This window comes from Stegodyphus dumicola, chromosome X1 (genome assembly GCF_044657685.1).
Source record: "Stegodyphus dumicola isolate Sdum_Otavi_A_Nest chromosome X1, ASM4465768v1".
In the NCBI taxonomy this organism is placed as follows: Eukaryota; Metazoa; Arthropoda; class Arachnida; order Araneae; family Eresidae; genus Stegodyphus; species Stegodyphus dumicola.
The window spans coordinates 83,474,687-83,492,705 of NC_140780.1; the positions used below are offsets into that span (position 1 = coordinate 83,474,687).

Here is an 18,019-nt window from a genome sequence, read left to right on the forward strand (position 1 = left end):
TGGGCACGCTGCCACGAAATAACAACCTTGGGCACCAATCTTGGTCATGGGAGCCAATAAATCCCCAAGATAAGCCACTTATCAAGCTTTAAGTTACTTCAGTTAAAATCATTCCGTAACTAAAATACCTTGGTCTTGTGATCAATCGTAAATTATCATGGCTCCTGCGTATCAGATGTGTTAAAAACAGAACTGGCTTGTTAACCATATGAAACTAACTTCAGCATCCTCTTGGGGAATATCTTTAAGATTGTTCAAAGATGTGTATCTGCCTGTGAAACAATGTCTTATTGTATAGACTAGGAATATGGGTATAGAATTTGAATATGCATGAACAATGCCTACTGTTATCTTGGCAATGTCTTTATTTCTTACAAATTAGCAGGTGATATAGGACATCCTCGATAGTGGCGTTACAAGTGTTAACAGGCCTTCCGCCCCTGGATTTAGTTACAGAATGCGAGGCAGCCCTTTCATGTGTTTTCAGACAACGACAGAATCGCAAGTTATAGGTTATCACTTACCTCTACCTAGATTTCCATAGTCTGAACTTTTCAGTGTTGAGGAACGGGTTGTGGAATTGGTATTTTGCATAATGGAAAGCAGATGCAAACATGGAAAGGAGGTTGATTTTTAATAATTCAGTGTTTCAAGCAGAATGAACAGTAATTAAAAAGGCAATCTGTCGTACAAATTTAACTCCAAGGTCATGATGTATAGTGATTCACTTTAGTCTTACAGCAATGGGAGGCATGCATAGTCTCCATCCACTTGTCTTTGATATACGGAAGTCTTTGCTTAGCATTTTCCATATTTTATATCCAGTCCTGTTAGGTTTCTACCCACACATGCATTATAGGTAACTAACAAGCAAACACAATTGCCAAAGAAGCAGCAACAGATGCAAATCTTCCAGAGAATTATGTTACTATTGAACTTTTACCTTAAAAAGATAATTTTTGAGTTACTGATTAATAAATGGCAAGACAGATGGCATATTTCCACAACAGGTAGGATGACCTTTAAGTTTATTCTACAAGTTATCACAACTGTTGTCTTATTCTTCAGCACTGACAACCTTTCTGTCGGGCCACGTCCCTTTTTTAACTTATTAGCAACACTTTGGGCTTGCAGATAATGATATGTGTGACTGCAGAGAACAAGGATCCCCTGATTATTTTATTTCTACTTGCATCGACACGCGTAAACACAGTGAGGTACCACCTTAAAAATCTTGCAGAAAGGTACTGGAAGCAGTAGACATTTGACCTATTAAAATATCAATATACATAATAAACTTAACTCTTTCATATCAAAGTCGCCCCAAACACCCGAGCATTTAGACGTCGGCTGGACGCCCGAAACTGATGAATGATTTCCTACCTAGTGCTTTCCCTTATCATGTTATTGTATTACTCTTTGCTTTCAGGTGTTGTTAAATCACATGTCAATCATTCTTTTGAAGCTATTAAAAGTAGATATATTATTTTAATGGCACCTTTTCTTTCCTTTGTTTACTGTCAATGTTTAGCTTTTAATGTCCAAAGTTGCAATCACGTCCCAAGGGGGAATTTCACACAATGTGAAAGTGTCCCAGAAAGAAGTTCTCGCTTTACTTAAGCAAAGCTATTGTTAGCGCTGTAGTATTCAATTTGTCATGGGGGAAGGAAAAGCATTTCAGGAGATTCTTAGATATGGGCATTTTCGATGTTTGGGGAATAGATTTTGTCCTTTCTCGTTGCGAAAAAGTTAATAAGGTAATATAAATTTGTAAGGAATGACATTCACATTATGACTAATAATCCCAACCTGTATTGATACGTATAATAATCTAAATACAATTACCAGTAATGTAACAAACATTGTCTTAAAATTATATTGTAGATAACATAATGTTAATACATAATGTAATAGACTAGAACTAGAAGAGAAACACGCTAATGTGACAATCAAAATCGTAAAAAACAACCTTATATTTAGCGTAGGTATAATGAAACACTCAATCGATTTCGAGGGCAGCTAAAGGTCCCTCCTCATCAGGAGAAAGAAATACATAGAAAGAAAATAGGAATCACAGAAACACGTGGTGCTTATCAGCACTGCACGTGGTTATAACTAGATTTTTAATCAGAGTTGCACTGGCCGCCTACTTTTACTGAGCCAGGCTGTCTGATCAAGCATAAAGAAATATTAGCGAAGTTAAAATAGGAAGCGAGGGGCAAATGCACATTACGCTCAAAATCTGAACTTCAAATAATGGAAAGCAACCACTGAACGGATTTTTATACCCTCTGGTAGTACCAAGTGCGAGGAGGTAACGCCATCTATCGGCAAAAATAATTGAATTAAGATAGTAGAATTTTAAAGGCATTAGGAAGGACTGGATTGGACTTCAAATCATTAACTAAACTTTCTAAATCTTTGTGAATGTGAAAAGCCTCAAGAAAATCCAATTCGCCTATGGAAGAAGCCTTTTGGATGATTTTTGCAGACCCAAAATCAAAATTATGGTTAAAAGTCCAGCTATGATACATTATTGAAGACTTGTTAATTTCCCCTTTTTTGACATAAGATTCATGTTCCTTGATATGAAACTTCAACGCTCTTTTTGTTTGGCCAATATATCTTAAACCACACTGACATGATATATTATAAATTCCCCAAGAATTCAAGACAGAAACGTAATCTTTTAGAATTGAAGGGTGAATTTTATTAATAGGGGAGAAACCGACTTGAAAATTGAATTTCTGGAGAATCCGTGCAATTTTATAGCTAACAGAAGGATAAAATGGAAGCACGACAAGATCATTCATATTATTTCTAACAGTGGAATGTCTTTTTTGATGGGAATCTGAAAATTTTTTGATGGCTTTATCAATAATCACGGGAGAAAATCCACGGTCAATCGCAACTGCTCTCAAATAATTAAGTTCATTGGTAAGCAAAGATTCAGAGGAACAAACTTTTAGCGTGCGGAAAACATAATAGTAAAAAGAAGTCATTTTTTGCTTAACAGGGTGGCATGACTTGGCATGGGGTAGTAAACAAACTGCAAAGGGTTTACGGTACACAGTGGTGCTAAAATCGGTTTCATTGCAGATTATAAGAATATCGAGGAAGAGGAGGGAATTGTTGGATTCAATTTCAAGAGTGAATTGGATGGCTGGATCAATTGAATTCATAATAGATAGAATCTCGGATAAATCCTCTTTATAACCGTCAAAAAGTGTGAAAGTGTCGTCAACATACCGAATCCAAAGACAAAAAGATAATTTATCAAATAATTTCATCTCAAAATAGTGCATATAAATGGCAGCAAGTACCGGACTGAGAGGATTACCTATAGCCAATCCTTCAACTTGACGAAAATATGCATTTTGGAAAACAAAGTAGGTTTGACTTAGAGAAACTTTAGTAAGCGAAACCAACTCATTAATTTCAGTATGTGTGAAGTGAAATTCCCGAAGCTTAGTTTCAAGATAATTTAGCGCTCCTTCGACCGGAACATTAATAAACAATGATTTGACATCAAATGAAACCATAATGGAACGAAGTGGGGAAATATTTTTAAGTTTATCAATGACTTCAACAGAATTTTTTACAGTGTGAATATTGTTATCAAGTAGAGGAGAAAATCTGGAAACTAAATATTTGGCCAAAGGATATGAAGCAGTACCTATGTTGGAAACAATTGGTCGAAAAGGAATACCGGTTTTGTGGACTTTTGGAAGAGCATAAAGTCTAGCGTAATTAGTAATAGGCGGAATAAGTGATTTCTTCAACTGAGTTGGCAGAATGTGGGATATAATGTAATGTTAAGGTATTTCAAAGCTAACCTAGTATAAATTAAGTTGATGAACTTCATTAATTGTAATAATGCAAATTGGATATTATATAGTACAGTCAAGTCTTTAATCCGGATGTCTATAATCTGGACCTCAAAGTCCCCCCTTTCCGAAATCCTCCTATGCTGCCTTAACATGGCAGGGGTGTCGCTGGGTGGAACGGGCGAAGTACGTCGGGAGCATAGCTTCTGATAAAGCCACTCTAGGCGTGAAGGCCGTTCCAACATGCCGAGCTAAAGCATAGCAGGTGAAGATCCTTTAGGGGATTACCGTCTTTGTGATTGGGTGTCACAATCCTGGAGCCCTAGTAATTTCCTCCTTTCCGCCTTCTCTCTTCACTGCAACTTTTCCTGTTTTCCTTCTCTCGTGTGATTTCTTCTTCCGAAGTTCAGGTTCGTCATAAGAAACTGGAACAGCCTTGTCTCTAGTTCTTGGAGTGGTGAGAAAACTGCCCACTTGTTTGCTGTGCTTGGAGACCCATATCGCTGGAAAGGAGGGTCCTGGTAGTTGAGGGGCGAGGTACTGTCCCCAACACATTGCTTTGGCCTCTGCTTCAGTTAAATGGGAGGCACCTTGTCTTCATGAGTGTCAATCGGCTGGTCACTAGTCCGTGTGTCAGTGGCTTGGGGACAAGCTCTCGGGAGTACCTGCTTTTGGAAAAGCAGACTGTGGGACTTCAGATTGTATATAAGTCTGGCTAGTCCTGGCATAGGAATCTGCGTCCCTTTGTTGGGCATCATGGTGGGTGGGGCGTTCGGACCCGAATCTTTCTCAATTTAAATATGAATACTATGATACCTTCCTGCTCTAACAATGTACCTGATACTCCAACTGTGACTAAAAGACTAAGAAGTGACACAGAAAGCACTGCATCAGATGTATTTTATCCACGTTTCTTGATTATAACCAGCTTTGAAAAATTGAAAAAATGTCACCCTTTCTAATAAATATCTCTTGTCTTCTGTAGGAGAACTGAAAAATATTAAGACTTCGATCTGGAGACCTTTTTGATAAAAACTGTCCGGAAAGCAATTTAATAATCTTTTGAAATTAAATTAGGACAAGCAGACATTATAGTTAAGCCACATAACACTTTAAATTCGTCCTGAGGAGTAATCTCTGAAATAGACTTACTGTTGGTAACGGAAGAGGAATTTGTTAAAGTTGGCAAATCAAAACGTGTGTGGTGCTCGTAAGATCAAAATACGGAAAGAAGGTCAACTCATTCCTACTAAACATGTCATACTTACTTTCAAGTCTTTTAACCTGCCTAAGAACATCAAAGCTGGATACTTAAACTGTTCAATCAGGCTATATATACCGAATTCAATGCGTTGCTTTCAATGTCAGCGCTTTGGACATGGAAAGACCTATTGTCGCGGTAGCCTCACATGCGCTCAATGTTCCATCGTGGGCCACGCTAGTGAAGTCTGCTCTGCTGCCCTCTTGTGTATAAACTGTAAAGGTGAGCATCCAGCTTTTTCAAAATCATGTCTGAAATGGCAGACAGAAAAACAAATTCAAAACATTAAAGTTACATAAAAGTTATTTGCAGAAGCCAAAAGACTTATTCTTTCTAATCAGCCAAGACTTAATAAATCTTATGCATCTGCAATAAAATCATTCAGATCAGTATTAACACAAACCACAATAACTGCATGGAAAAAAGTAGCAACCACAGAAGATCCTAGGAACCAAAAATCGGGGGGAAAAACTTGATGTTGAAAGTGGTATGCCAGTGACAGCACCTAAAGAAAAATAGGATGTCCAACACAACAAGCATAGAGATGGTATCAAAGAGAAAAATAAGCAAAAACCCAGGGCCCTCAAAGTTCCATCGTAAGCATGAGTTCAGGATGTTTAGACATTGAAGGGTTATCCCTTTTGAAACGCCTTTTGCATTGAAAGTCAAAACACCAACACTGCCAAAACAAACATCAATAATGGGTACATTTATTTCATGGAATTGCCGGGGTTTTTGTCAAAACCTGGATAGCATCAAGGATTTAATATAAACATGTATCAACCTGTCTGCCTTATGTTTCAGGAGATGTTGTTAAAACCAAGCAGATATGCTAAGATACGGAGATGTACAACAGTAAGGACAACCCATCTGGGGATCATGCCTGTGGTGGTGGTGTGAGCTTTATCACCTCTCACAATCACTCGTACATTGCTCTCCCTTTGACCTCTCTTTAAGCTGTGGCAGTTCAGATTAACTTATGCTTTTCAATCTCTGTATGCACTATTTATTTACCTCCACATGAGCATATTGATCAGTGAGAGTTGGACAGAATAATAGAGCAGCTCCCAGAACCTTTATTGCTTTTAGGTGACCTTCAATGCCCATAGTACATTATAGGAAAGTAGGGACACTAATTCAAGGGGCCGGCAGATCGAACAATTAATGGAAGATCACTTTATTTGTCTCCTTAATAATGGAGAATACACTTACTTTCATCAGTCAACTAGAACCTTTCATGCAGTTGATCTGGTTTTTGTTTTCCATCTCTATTATCTTTCTGCTCTTTCAGTATAAGGGAGAATCTCTGATAGTGACCACTTTCCAGTTATTATAAATATTACAGGAAATTCAAAGACCTTAAGATAACCACTCTTACTTTACGATAAAGCTGATTGGGATTTTTTTAATCTTGTGCTGTGCTGACTGAAGAAATAATCAACGATGTGGACATTAATACTGCAGTAAAAATGATCTCTGATACTATTGTACAAGCTGCTGAACTCTGTATTCCGAAGTCGTCGACAAAGTTCCCTAAATCCTGGTGGAATAGTGATTGTTTCTAGCAATTTACAAGCTTGCATAACATTGCTAACCTAAAAGATCAAAATAACTGAGGTTTAAAATGATTAACCAATGTAAATTTGGCATCTTTACAAAACTGTCTTGTGATGTGCATGCATAAAGCATTTTCAAAAAAGTTGTTGGCGGGTTAGACGTCCGGATCTCTGACTTTGTACTGTAATTATTTGTATTAAGATTATTATATGCTATATAGTACAGTTAAAAGTCGTTAATCCGGACTCGTTGGGACTTTGGTGATTCCGGATTATAGATCATCAGTTTAAATCTGATAAGATAGCATGCAGAAATTATAAAATTAAAAATATGAAACTGTAATTTATGAAATAAACAATCATGATCTAAAGGGTATCAAAATTTATAAAAGCTTAATATTTATTTGTTTACTTTATTAAACATTTCTGTCAATGTAAGTTGTTCAAGTTGTTTCGTTTTTATGTGATAATATATTCTCTTTAATTTTATAAACAGACATAATTTCTTGTTCAGTTACAAAGTTCTGCTGTTCAAGTCCTATAATTGCTGTGTCGAGAATACCGACTAATTTGTCAATCGAAATTTTTCGTTTTCAATAACCTCTGTTACTTTCTTCGCCATCGGAAGCGAATTATAATGACGAGGAATTTGATTTAAATCATATCAAAGACTGAGTACATAGAGATGAAATACTACATTTAGTAAGGAATTATAAGCCAAATAAAATAAAAATATCTGCCCTGAAGATAAGGATAGTGCTGACAGATCAACTTCCAATTCATTGCGTGCCCGCCGTGGCGTTAAAGATAAAGTTTAGATAAACAAAGGATATGCCTTTTTCCATTTTTTGCAGCAATTTTAATTTTTGTTTAATGGACTTCGAAACATACTTTCGTTTTGTAGATCCTTTAGCAGCTCCAGAATTGCAAATTCTTTTTGACATAATCGAAAGTTCAAGCTTTATTTTATAAAATTGCTCTAACAGTCTGCAAAAAATAAGCCGGATCTAATTCGAAGATTAAGGAACAACGCAATCTGCAACATTAACTGAATTAGATAATTTTAGCTTAGCTTATACCGTCCGTTGTACATTAAACGTGCATTCGTAAACTTATTTTGCGCACACGCATATTCGCAGCCATAAAGGTCTTGCGCGATCAACGCGATGCATGTGCAGAAAGTTTGTAGCTTTGAGGTCTGGATTATAGATCATTCCAGATTATGGGTGTCTGAATTAACGACTTTTGACTGTATAAAGCATTTCTCATTCTGTAGTCTACTGACCACAGGTGGTTTTTCAAAGCCTGCCTTTGTGGTCCTCCCTAGATTTTGAACAAATAAAATTAAGATTAGCTATGTATATTCATATGGCAGTCTATTATTTTTCTTCAAAGGCAAATTTTCTGAAATATATAGCCAGTTGTTCTATCTATGGACTTCTTACTCTAGTATTGGCAACAAGAGGGATTTAAGAAATACCTCATAACTTTTCCAAGTACATCCAGACGGAATGGTCGTGCAAGAATTGACAGGTTTATTTATCTCGTCGGTGTGAGTACAAACACTGAATTTTTAGTTAACGAGGTAGATTACTCTTAATAGCTGTGAACTGTAAAAAACCAATCTCCTATTTTATTACCAATGTGAAAGTAAGTTTTAATTGTATTTTATGAGTAAATGTACTGTTAATAATGTATGTTAAAAAAATGCTTTTGAAGAAGACGAGAGTAATGTGGTCTAGAACATTTTAATTTATGAAAGTAGGGTCCCTATTCAAAGAAAATATTAAAACGTTGGTATAAAGGAAAATGTAAAGGATTAATGAAGAAACTGTTTTATTAAATGTTGGCAATTTTTGGTTTAAAAGTTAAAAAATCTTGGAGCCCTATTGGTTCTATTGTTATTCAGATTTTGTATTGAAATTGGGCCATGACCTTTTCAGTATTGACTAATATGTATTTAAACAATATCTGTCTATTTAAATCATCTAAAGTACTTTGTATATTTAAATAAACACTAGTTAACTTTGTTGGACATCAATTTCTATTGGAATATTTTTATAAATTTTAACGTTATTAATTTATAATTACTTTTATATTGCTGGTGTTGCAATTGGTTATGTAATTCAAATTAAAGATAAAATGCCATATAATCTTTGGAAGAAAGGTAAACACTGAATGTAAAATCTACATCAGTTAAAAAAATTTTTTAGGGAATAAGGAATGTTTTATTATAAATGGTTAAAGCAAAAAGGGTACCCAAAATTAATCAGTTATATATAATTTAAATAATTTTAATTTGTATTTCAAAAACAAATTATGAGATTTTTTTATTACAGTACTTGGAGTAAATAAAAATCGTACCTGTTATGAGATCATTGATCATAATTCTAATCAAAAATAAAATTGTTAGTTTATAAACTATTAATTGTTGCTGATTTTGAGTTTTTCGCAGATATGCAATAAAACAAAACTCAAACTCGATCTGGAACAGCTCTCATTGCAGCTATTTCCCAAGTAGCTAAATTAAGGTTTCAGCTCCTGTAATACGAGTTCAGTCAAATGTCTTTAATCCGGACTCGTTGGGACTTCGGTGATTCCGGATTATAGGTTTTTCTGGATTATAGATCATAAATTTAAATCTGGTAAGATAGCATGCAGAAATTATACAATTAAAAATATGAAACTATAATTTATGAAATAAAGAGCAATTATGATCTAAATGATATCAAAATTTACAAAAAGCTTAATATTTATTTGTTTAATAAAGTAAACATTTCTTTTAGTATGCGCATAGTCGAAATTAGAAAATTGCAACCAGAAAATTATTTGTGTATTCGTGATATTTATAATGAGGAATTTGATTTAAATCATATCAAAGATGGAGTACATAGATGAAATGCTACATTTAGTAAGGAATTATAAGCCGAATAAAGTAAAAACATCTACCCTGAAGATAAGGATAGTGCTGACAGATCAACTTCCAGTTTATTGCGTGCTGCCATGTTCCCCCCCCCCCAGAGCAGCGGGAAATTGATCAACAGATTTCGGAATGCTTGGAGAAACAAATTGCCTCTGTCACTTTCTTCATGCCTTTATTCTTTTTTTTTTTCCAGCAATTTCAATTTTTATTTAATGGACATTGAAACATGCTTTCGTTTTGTAGATCCTTTGGCAGCTTCAGAATTGTCAATTCTTTTTGACATAATCGAAAGTTCAAGCTTTATTTTATAAAATTGCTCTAACAGTCTGCAAAAAATAAGCCGGATCTAATTCGAAGATTAAGGAACAACACAATCTGCAACATTAACTGAAATAGATAATTAATTTTAGCTTACCTTATACCGTCCGTTATACATTAAACATGCATGCGTAAACATGTGTGCATGCGTTAAGGTATGTGCGTGTGTAAATGCATGTGTGCATGTGCAGAAAGTTTGTAGCTTTGAGGTCCAGATTAAAGACTTTTGACTGTATTTAATTTTAATATTTTTATGTAGTTATTTAACTCTTGTTATAAAAATCTTTGTTTGATCTATTCAAATTCTTGACATATACAAGTATTTGTACTCTCCCAGTGTTGTACATTATCACATACAGTTATTTAACTTTCATAATATAAGTGTCCATTCCCGTATAATAAATATGTCAATTCAACACGTGAAATGCCAATAGGTGTTGCATAATGTCATTTATGTATATCTGTAGTGTAAAAAATCTCTTCCATAATGATTGTCATTAAATGTAGTCAAATGTGCTACATCTTGTATATCAAATATAGTACTCATTTAATGTACTGCCATATGCGCATATATATATGTATACATATAATTTCCTTTATGTATAATATTTAATTATGTAATACTGTGCTATTAAAAATATCTTGTAACAAAAGAGAAATATGTACTGAACAACAGGCCTAGTATGCCAATGTAGCCGATTTTTGCAAAATGACCTTAAATTCGGAATGGTACAAACTAGGACAGATGTTATCTTCGCAGTGTATAATATCTTGAATAGCCTTTGTCAGAAGCTTGGAATTGGCATGATTTTTTTCTCACATTGGATATGTCCATAACTTGATGGTTTGGGGAAAAAAGCATATTTTTGGATAGCTTAAAGGTAAAATATGTAAAATTTAAATTTTATGTTAACGAGTTTAGCATGTAAAAGTGCTAGAAGATAATGAAGCCGTAAAGTGTACTGCTTCATCTACTGTAAATAAATCTGTGCTTTATAAATCTTCTGATGTAAAACAAATCTGAATATTTACTTTCTATAAGCTATTATTTAAATTGGTGGTTAATGGTTGTGTGCCTTTTCTGTAAAATTTTTTATAAAACTGCACTTTGTCTATTTTCCTGTACTTTTAGCTTTTTAATTGTTAATTTAAAAGTCCAACAACTAATTGTTATTTTCCTAATTGTTATTTGAACAACAGATTTACTAACTTAATGCATCATTTTAGTTTCTTCTATGCAAGATATAGAATACTGATGTTTTCAGTATTTTATAATTTACTTTTAAAGTTTGTGCCCTGAAACTGTGAAGTTTGACAATTAGCACTAGTGGTAGAGTGTTTAGTATAATTAAATCCTGTGAGCCCAGCTGGGGTTTAGGTGAACAGGCTGGCTGTGTGATAGGTTTTTCATGATTTTTCCCATGTATAATAAGGATTTGAGCCAAGTTTCCCTTTGGGAAAATGTTTCATGAAGGTATTTCTTTCTCTAAGTAGATGGCCTTCATGTGCTTCACCATATTCATATAACCTTAAAGATCAATATAACAAGCTATTGAAATTTTTAATAGATAAAGTAAGTATTATCAGTTGAAACAAACGTAACTTGCATATATTTTGAAGTCCTTTTTCATAATTTGAGGTTTTTCTGTATTTGTAAGTAAAGGGTTAGAATTTTATGGAAGATAATTAGTCTCTTGAAAAGTAACTATAGGAAATAGTTTTGGTAACTAACATGTAAAAAACGTAAGGCTGACACTAGGCTTCTTGCCAACCTGTGCAGTCTCTGTAAATATTAAATTTCTGTCCTGTGCTTTCCAGAATTTTGATTTCTGCTGCTTAGTGTTTTTTAAATGTAATGTGAAAAAAATTTTAGCAGATTTAATTCATTAGAATAAGCTTTTGATTATAAACTTGGAGGTTAAAATATTTGCTTACATTAAGCATACCTAAACATTAACATAAACAGTATATATTTTGTTTGGCCTGAGGACTTGAATAGCTGTAATTAAGAAAATAAATTTTTAGATTATTCAAGATTTTCAGTTAAATTTCCTAAGAATTAATCTGAATAAATTTGCATGCTGTAAACTAAAGCTCATTGTGGATGTGTTACGTAGTCTGAGTATATTTTTAAATTTTGGCACTGATAGGAAATATGAAAAGTAAATATAAATACTGTCTAAAATTGACAAAAGGAAAAACAGTTAATGGAACTGACTTCAAGCATCCATTAATAAGATGTATATAGAAGAAAAACTTAAAATTTAAGAGAAGTGCTTTTGATCTGTGCGAGTTATGAATCGTGAATTTATTTTTTCTTGAACATTAAAAATTATTTCTTTGAAAATGGTAAGTTTATCTAAATTAGATGAAATACTTTAAATTTTTTATTTTGATACAAATACTGCAATTTGTATTTATAATTTTAATGTACAGATATTGTGTACTTTTGTATATCCTTTTCTGAATAGTTTACTTCCAAGTAGGCAATCTACATGACCTTGAAAATGAAGATAAGCTACCATCTCGCAATCTAAATTAGTCAGCAAGTAAAGTATACTTCTGTATACTTTGAACTATATGTTTATACTGGATATTGATAAGAAGTTCAAGGTAGATAAAATTCCCTTTTTTAGACAGCTTATCAGCTTCTTCCTCATACATATAGCTGTGCTCAGAGTTATAAGAACAACTCTTTGACTGAGAGCTCTAGTTTTGTGCTACTCGTTTTCTCTTAGAAGTTTTTTTAATTTGGAAACGGAATTTCAATGATGGTAAAGCTTATGTTTACAGATATTAAAAGCCATGTGTTTGGATTTAGAGCCATGTATTTATTTGGCTCTTATAAAATTATCTGCATCATAATTTTAAGTTTCTCCTTTTGTCCTCATTTGTTTATTTACATTTTCCTCCCCTCAAAATTAGCTTAAGTAACTTCCTGATGTGCTGTTTTTAATTTAGGTTTTAGAAGTAGTATATAAAAACAAAGTTGCCAATATTTAATTCACTGTTTGCTTTTTCAGGTTTTTACACAGAAATCCTCTAGTCCTATCACAATGTCTAAATCATTCACAGAAAACACTAAGATTGCAAAACCTAATATGACTCATATTTCTGAAGAGGTATTTTTTAATATATATTTTTAAAACTGGATAAATACTGTTCTGTGTTAAGAGTTGAAAATAAAACTAGTTTAATAAATTTAGGAAATATAATTTTGTATAGTAATGAATATTTTAATATATAACCAGCTGACTAAAGATTTCTAGATTAATTTGTTCCCAGATTAGCATTTTAAAGTTAATGTTAGTTTGTTTTTAAAATAGTTCATAGCATGGTAAAATTATATATTTTCTGTCATAATACAAAACTTAAATCATTAAGAAATTAAATTAGTATTTCAGGAATTTTATTTTAAAGTGTTAGTATTGTTAAATTTTATAATTTTGCAGGTTATAAGTTGTGGCCAGTTTGTATCATTAGAAAATTATATATATAAAGACCAAGAAGGTGTTGAGAGGTATAAATTTCATTTGTTTCTGTATGTTTTTCATATACAATGCGAAGTCTGAAATCTGGATATCCATTATCCAGACCACTAGCTGCAAAACAACATGTAAAAAAAAATTTACCTTTTGCTTATTAAGTCTAGGGATGGAGAGTAATGCTTAACAAAAGAAATTGTGTTGTAAATGCATTTTTTCTCTTGACTCATTTCCTGCATGTCGCATTTAAATACCTGCTGGCTAGAAAAGTTGCACTATAGCTAATAATATATCTATTGACATTGTATTGATGTTGGCCATAATACTTTGGGCCCTTGAGTGGTTGTGACGGGGAAGGGGGATTTTTTCTATCTGACCTAAACGATAAATGAAGCCCTAATATCCCCATGTCTACGTGTGGTCTTATTTGACTTGACCCGATGGTCTAAAATTCGGAAATATCTGCAATTGCTGAAGTCTGGGTGATTTCAGATCTTGGACTTCATACTGTATATATTTTTATCTCGTATGAAATTATCTGTAAAATTTAAGATTTAAAAATTGAGTTGAATAACATTTATTGAATTAAATGTTATGTTATTAGTATTTTAGTAAATAACATTTAAATAAAAATAAGTGTCGTGTAAGATTACTGAACTGTTTTTTAAAAGTTGGCATCTGCATAGAACATACTTAGCTTTATTTCCTGATTGTTTTATTTTAATCCAAGATGTATCAAATTGGAGGTAATTATGTAGGTTTGAACTGATGAGCATGAAACTTCAGTAGTCTTGCATGGAAAATTAAACCTTTCTTAATGTAGATAATTTTTTGTATGGAAAAAGAAAATTTAAACAATATAAAATGCTAATGAGGAAAATGTGTTAAATACAACTTTTTTTAAGTTTTTAGTTTTTTAATATTGGAGTTTGAACTATTTTGGCTGTAAATATTTAAAACATTTTTTCTATTAGTTGGATGGGTTTGGTCATTTTTCTGATCTTCCAAAGTAAACTTTTATAAATAAGTATACTGAGCATCAATATAACAAATTAATACATTTTGCATTTTTGTGTTTGATAATCTCATCTTGGATAAAACAATTTATAATTAGTCTCTTGAAATTTAAATTTACCATGGAATTTGCAGATGAAGGTAGCGACTGTAGATTTTTGCATGATCATTATCATTCCTTACATTTCTGCTTCATTCATTTAATGTATTACAGAAGACTTAACTTTATCATAGATCTTCTAAAGCCAAAAAGGAAAATTAAATCTTCCTAGGTCTTTTTCTTTTGCATGAGAAGTTGGCACTTTCTGATTAAAGAAAAATATTTCTCTCAATTTTTAGTTCTTGATTCTGTGCAGATGGATGAGTTAATATCGTAATGAGACTGATCTTTGACACTTGATCATCATGATCTTCAGCTGGTGTTAAAAATGTATTTTTAGTATACCTATTTTATATCCAAAGAGCTTATTATCAACGGCTAATATTTCTGAAGTTTTCTCTGTTAGTTATAACTTAATAATTTTGAATTGTAAAATATGTTAATTTTTTAAGCATTTGAAATTTCTGAAAGCTTTTGATAAATGGTAAATATATATGTTCAAAGTTTAATTTATATTTAAAATTGGTTATGGTCTGTTTGTGAAGGTATGTTATTAAAGCAAAAGTTCTCAACCAGTGGAATTCCATTTGGAAACATGGCCAACCTTTATTTAGCTTTTCAGTACTTAAGGTTAGTTTATGAATATAAACTTTTATTCAAGTTTCGTAATTTATAGACATCTTTTATACTTTTTGTTGTTTAACACGTTCATGCCGGAGCTGCTCGAATTTTTGCCACGTTTCATCTGGCAGTGTGCGATTACCTGTTCAGACCTGTATACGAATTTTGTTTGCCAATAGTTATTAATTATAATTGTTATTAAAAGTTTATAATAAATGTTAATTTTTCATTTTAATTTTCACCATCTACTAACACGATCAAATGTGTACTATCGGTGGCACATGCCGCCCGATGAGAGACTAGTGTGGGCTACTGGTGGCCGCCGTGAACGTGTTAATAAAACACTCTTTAAATTTTGATAATGGGGGGAGGAATGGACTTCTCGCAGTGGTGAAAGGGCTTCATGAGCTTAGATTTAACGCCTCTATTAAAATAAAATTCCCAACAGTTTTTAATATGAACTGAAACTGTTAAAACTGAATGCATTTGGTATCTTTACTTTAATAAAATAGTTTGACTTTATTTATAAAATTTTAGGATTATACTTATTGTTAATAGATGAACACATTTAATGTTTATCAGTGTATATAGATTTGAGGAGCTAAACTAAAATTCTGAGGTGCAGAAAATGAAATGAAAAAAATTACTTTGATAAAGCAGTGTTGTCTTGCCACTCTGTGGAATATAAATGTTCATGTAAATAATGGTAATTGTGATATTTAATATCGTATTATATATGCTTCAGTGATTTTAAAGATGACTTTATCATTTTGAATTTAGTCTTTCTGATAATCTTAGTTTTTATTTAAGCAAGCTTTTTTCTTAGTGTTTAGAAACTTGGCCTTAAAGTTTAAATCTTGTAAAATTCTTATTTAAAGCAAACCTACTATGATATGCTGGTTTTTAAAATATTTAGAAATGAATATTGTTTTAATATCTCCAAGTATTTTTCTAAGCATATTTTTAAATGCATTGCTAAATGTTAAAAAATTTACAAATCTAACCTTTTGAATTTAAAAACGGTCAGTTCTTTCAATATGAAAATGTTATTAAATAGGCATACTAATACTTAATTTACTTAAACTGTGAATCTTGAATTATAATGTTGAATTAAATGCTACTTTTCATTTATTAAATGTTGCATATTGATAAAAATATTTTCTGTATAGTTTACAAGTATGTTGTGCATTAAATTTGTAGTCGTATGTGTATGTACAGAAGAAAGTGATGTCTTAGCCTAATCTTTTATACAGAAGAAAGTGATGTCTTAGCCTAATCTTTTAAAAAAGTTAATGCAAAGATAGAAACTTTCCTTTGCTGTGTGGAATCTTTAATTTTTCAGTTTAATATCTACTATAATCCTAAGAAAGGACATAATAAAAATTATTATATGAAGCATCAGTCTGATTGGATAACTCTGATAAGTAATTGATCTGAACTGCATATGCCCATTCATAGCTATATAATTAGGATTGTGACGAGAACATTTCTAAGTAATCTAAAATAATCCATATTAGTTTTGTTTGTGTGTGTGTGTATGTGACTGGGGAATTTTCCTTTCCTTGAAATTTTTTACTGTCTGTAAACTGGGTACTGAATTAGATTTTTAACATTGCATTTCATCGTTAAGCTTATACTTGAAATGTTGAAATGAATATCAGCAGATGCCTATAATTACCATAATGGTAGTGCAAACTACCATTATGGTAAGTGTGTAAACTTCTTTGGTAATGGAAACCATAAATAAAAGGCTGGGTTAACTCCCTGAGTGGCAGGATCACCTTTATCTAGTCATGAGATTTTGGTACTTGATATATATTACCTGATAATTTTGAAATATTTTTTGCTTTCTTTTAATGATGTAAATATCATCTTGGTGAATGGTGGGTCATAGAAATAAATTGAAATAATTATACATATTTAACTATTGAGTGCTGTTTAAATACCTCTTCTTGAGCAGATTGAAAAAGCTGTTATTCAGACATCAATAGCCTTGTCAACTGTTATTATAAGCTATATATAATTATTAGTTACTTCTATATAGAAGCATTTAATATAAGATAGAATGTCACTGCTTCTAAATAATACTAAGCTAGGCCATATAACACAATTTATTTAATAATGTAAGATGTTGGAAAGTTAAGTGCTTTGTAAGCAGAGACAAAGGTGGGATGAGCAAACATGCCATAGGTTTGCTGCAGAACTATTTCAGCTACTAACTTTGCCTTCACTTGTAAGAGGTGACTGTACCTGGTGGCCATTACATTAAACTCAACAATGTTTAGGTGTATATTTTAAATTTAGAAATGAATCTAAATAAAACCAGATCTAATCAGAATTCAGAGCTGTTTTTAATGAAAAGGATTAAGTATCAGGTTTTTCAAATCTTGACTAGACCTGTATTACTTGAAAATCAAAAAGCTGACACTTGCTTTTTGTAAAAGACTTTTACCATTCATATTAATTGTAAGAGGTGGAAATATGAAAAATTGAAACTTGTTTTGTTCAGAATAAAATTTTTTTGTGTAACTGATAAGTATTTATAATTTTCAGAACTTGGGAAGTTGCTGGCCGTACTTCTAAACCTGCTCCTGGAAATCCTGATTGTAAGTTTCTAGAAATTTGTGTTATTTTTATCATATATAAAAGAACAGAATTGAAATATTTTTCGATGTTGGATTTATGTAAAATATTTATGTGAAGGTAAATCCTTTAAATATAAACTCGTGAAAATTAAAATTCAATGTGATTTTTTATATGCAGAAAAATCGTAGTATTTCAATATTTGTTAGGACTATGCATCTGATTAAATTTTGCATATAGTGTATCTTGTTGAATAGGAAATATCCTGAGTTATCTCAACCTGCAGCTAAGTATGTTAACGTAGGAAATTTAACTCTGTTTAGATTCCTGT

At 32.2% G+C, this 18,019-nt stretch overlaps 1 protein-coding gene across 2 annotated transcripts in view; it reads left to right on the forward strand.

The window, feature by feature from the left end:
- LOC118202731 (ADP-sugar pyrophosphatase-like) overlaps window positions 1–18,019 on the forward strand; it is a 59,415-nt gene that overhangs the window by 7,241 nt on the left and 34,155 nt on the right. The window contains exons 1-4 of one of the 2 annotated variants that reach the window (XM_035374924.2): window positions 12,515–12,659; window positions 12,909–13,007; window positions 13,338–13,405; window positions 17,659–17,711. In XM_035374924.2, the coding sequence (XP_035230815.1) occupies window positions 12,654–12,659; window positions 12,909–13,007; window positions 13,338–13,405; window positions 17,659–17,711 (226 nt within the window). In that variant the 5' untranslated portion in view covers window positions 12,515–12,653. Of the gene's footprint in view, window positions 1–12,514; window positions 12,660–12,908; window positions 13,008–13,337; window positions 13,406–17,658; window positions 17,712–18,019 lie in introns of those variants that run through there. The other variant, XM_035374931.2, reaches the window with a different exon arrangement.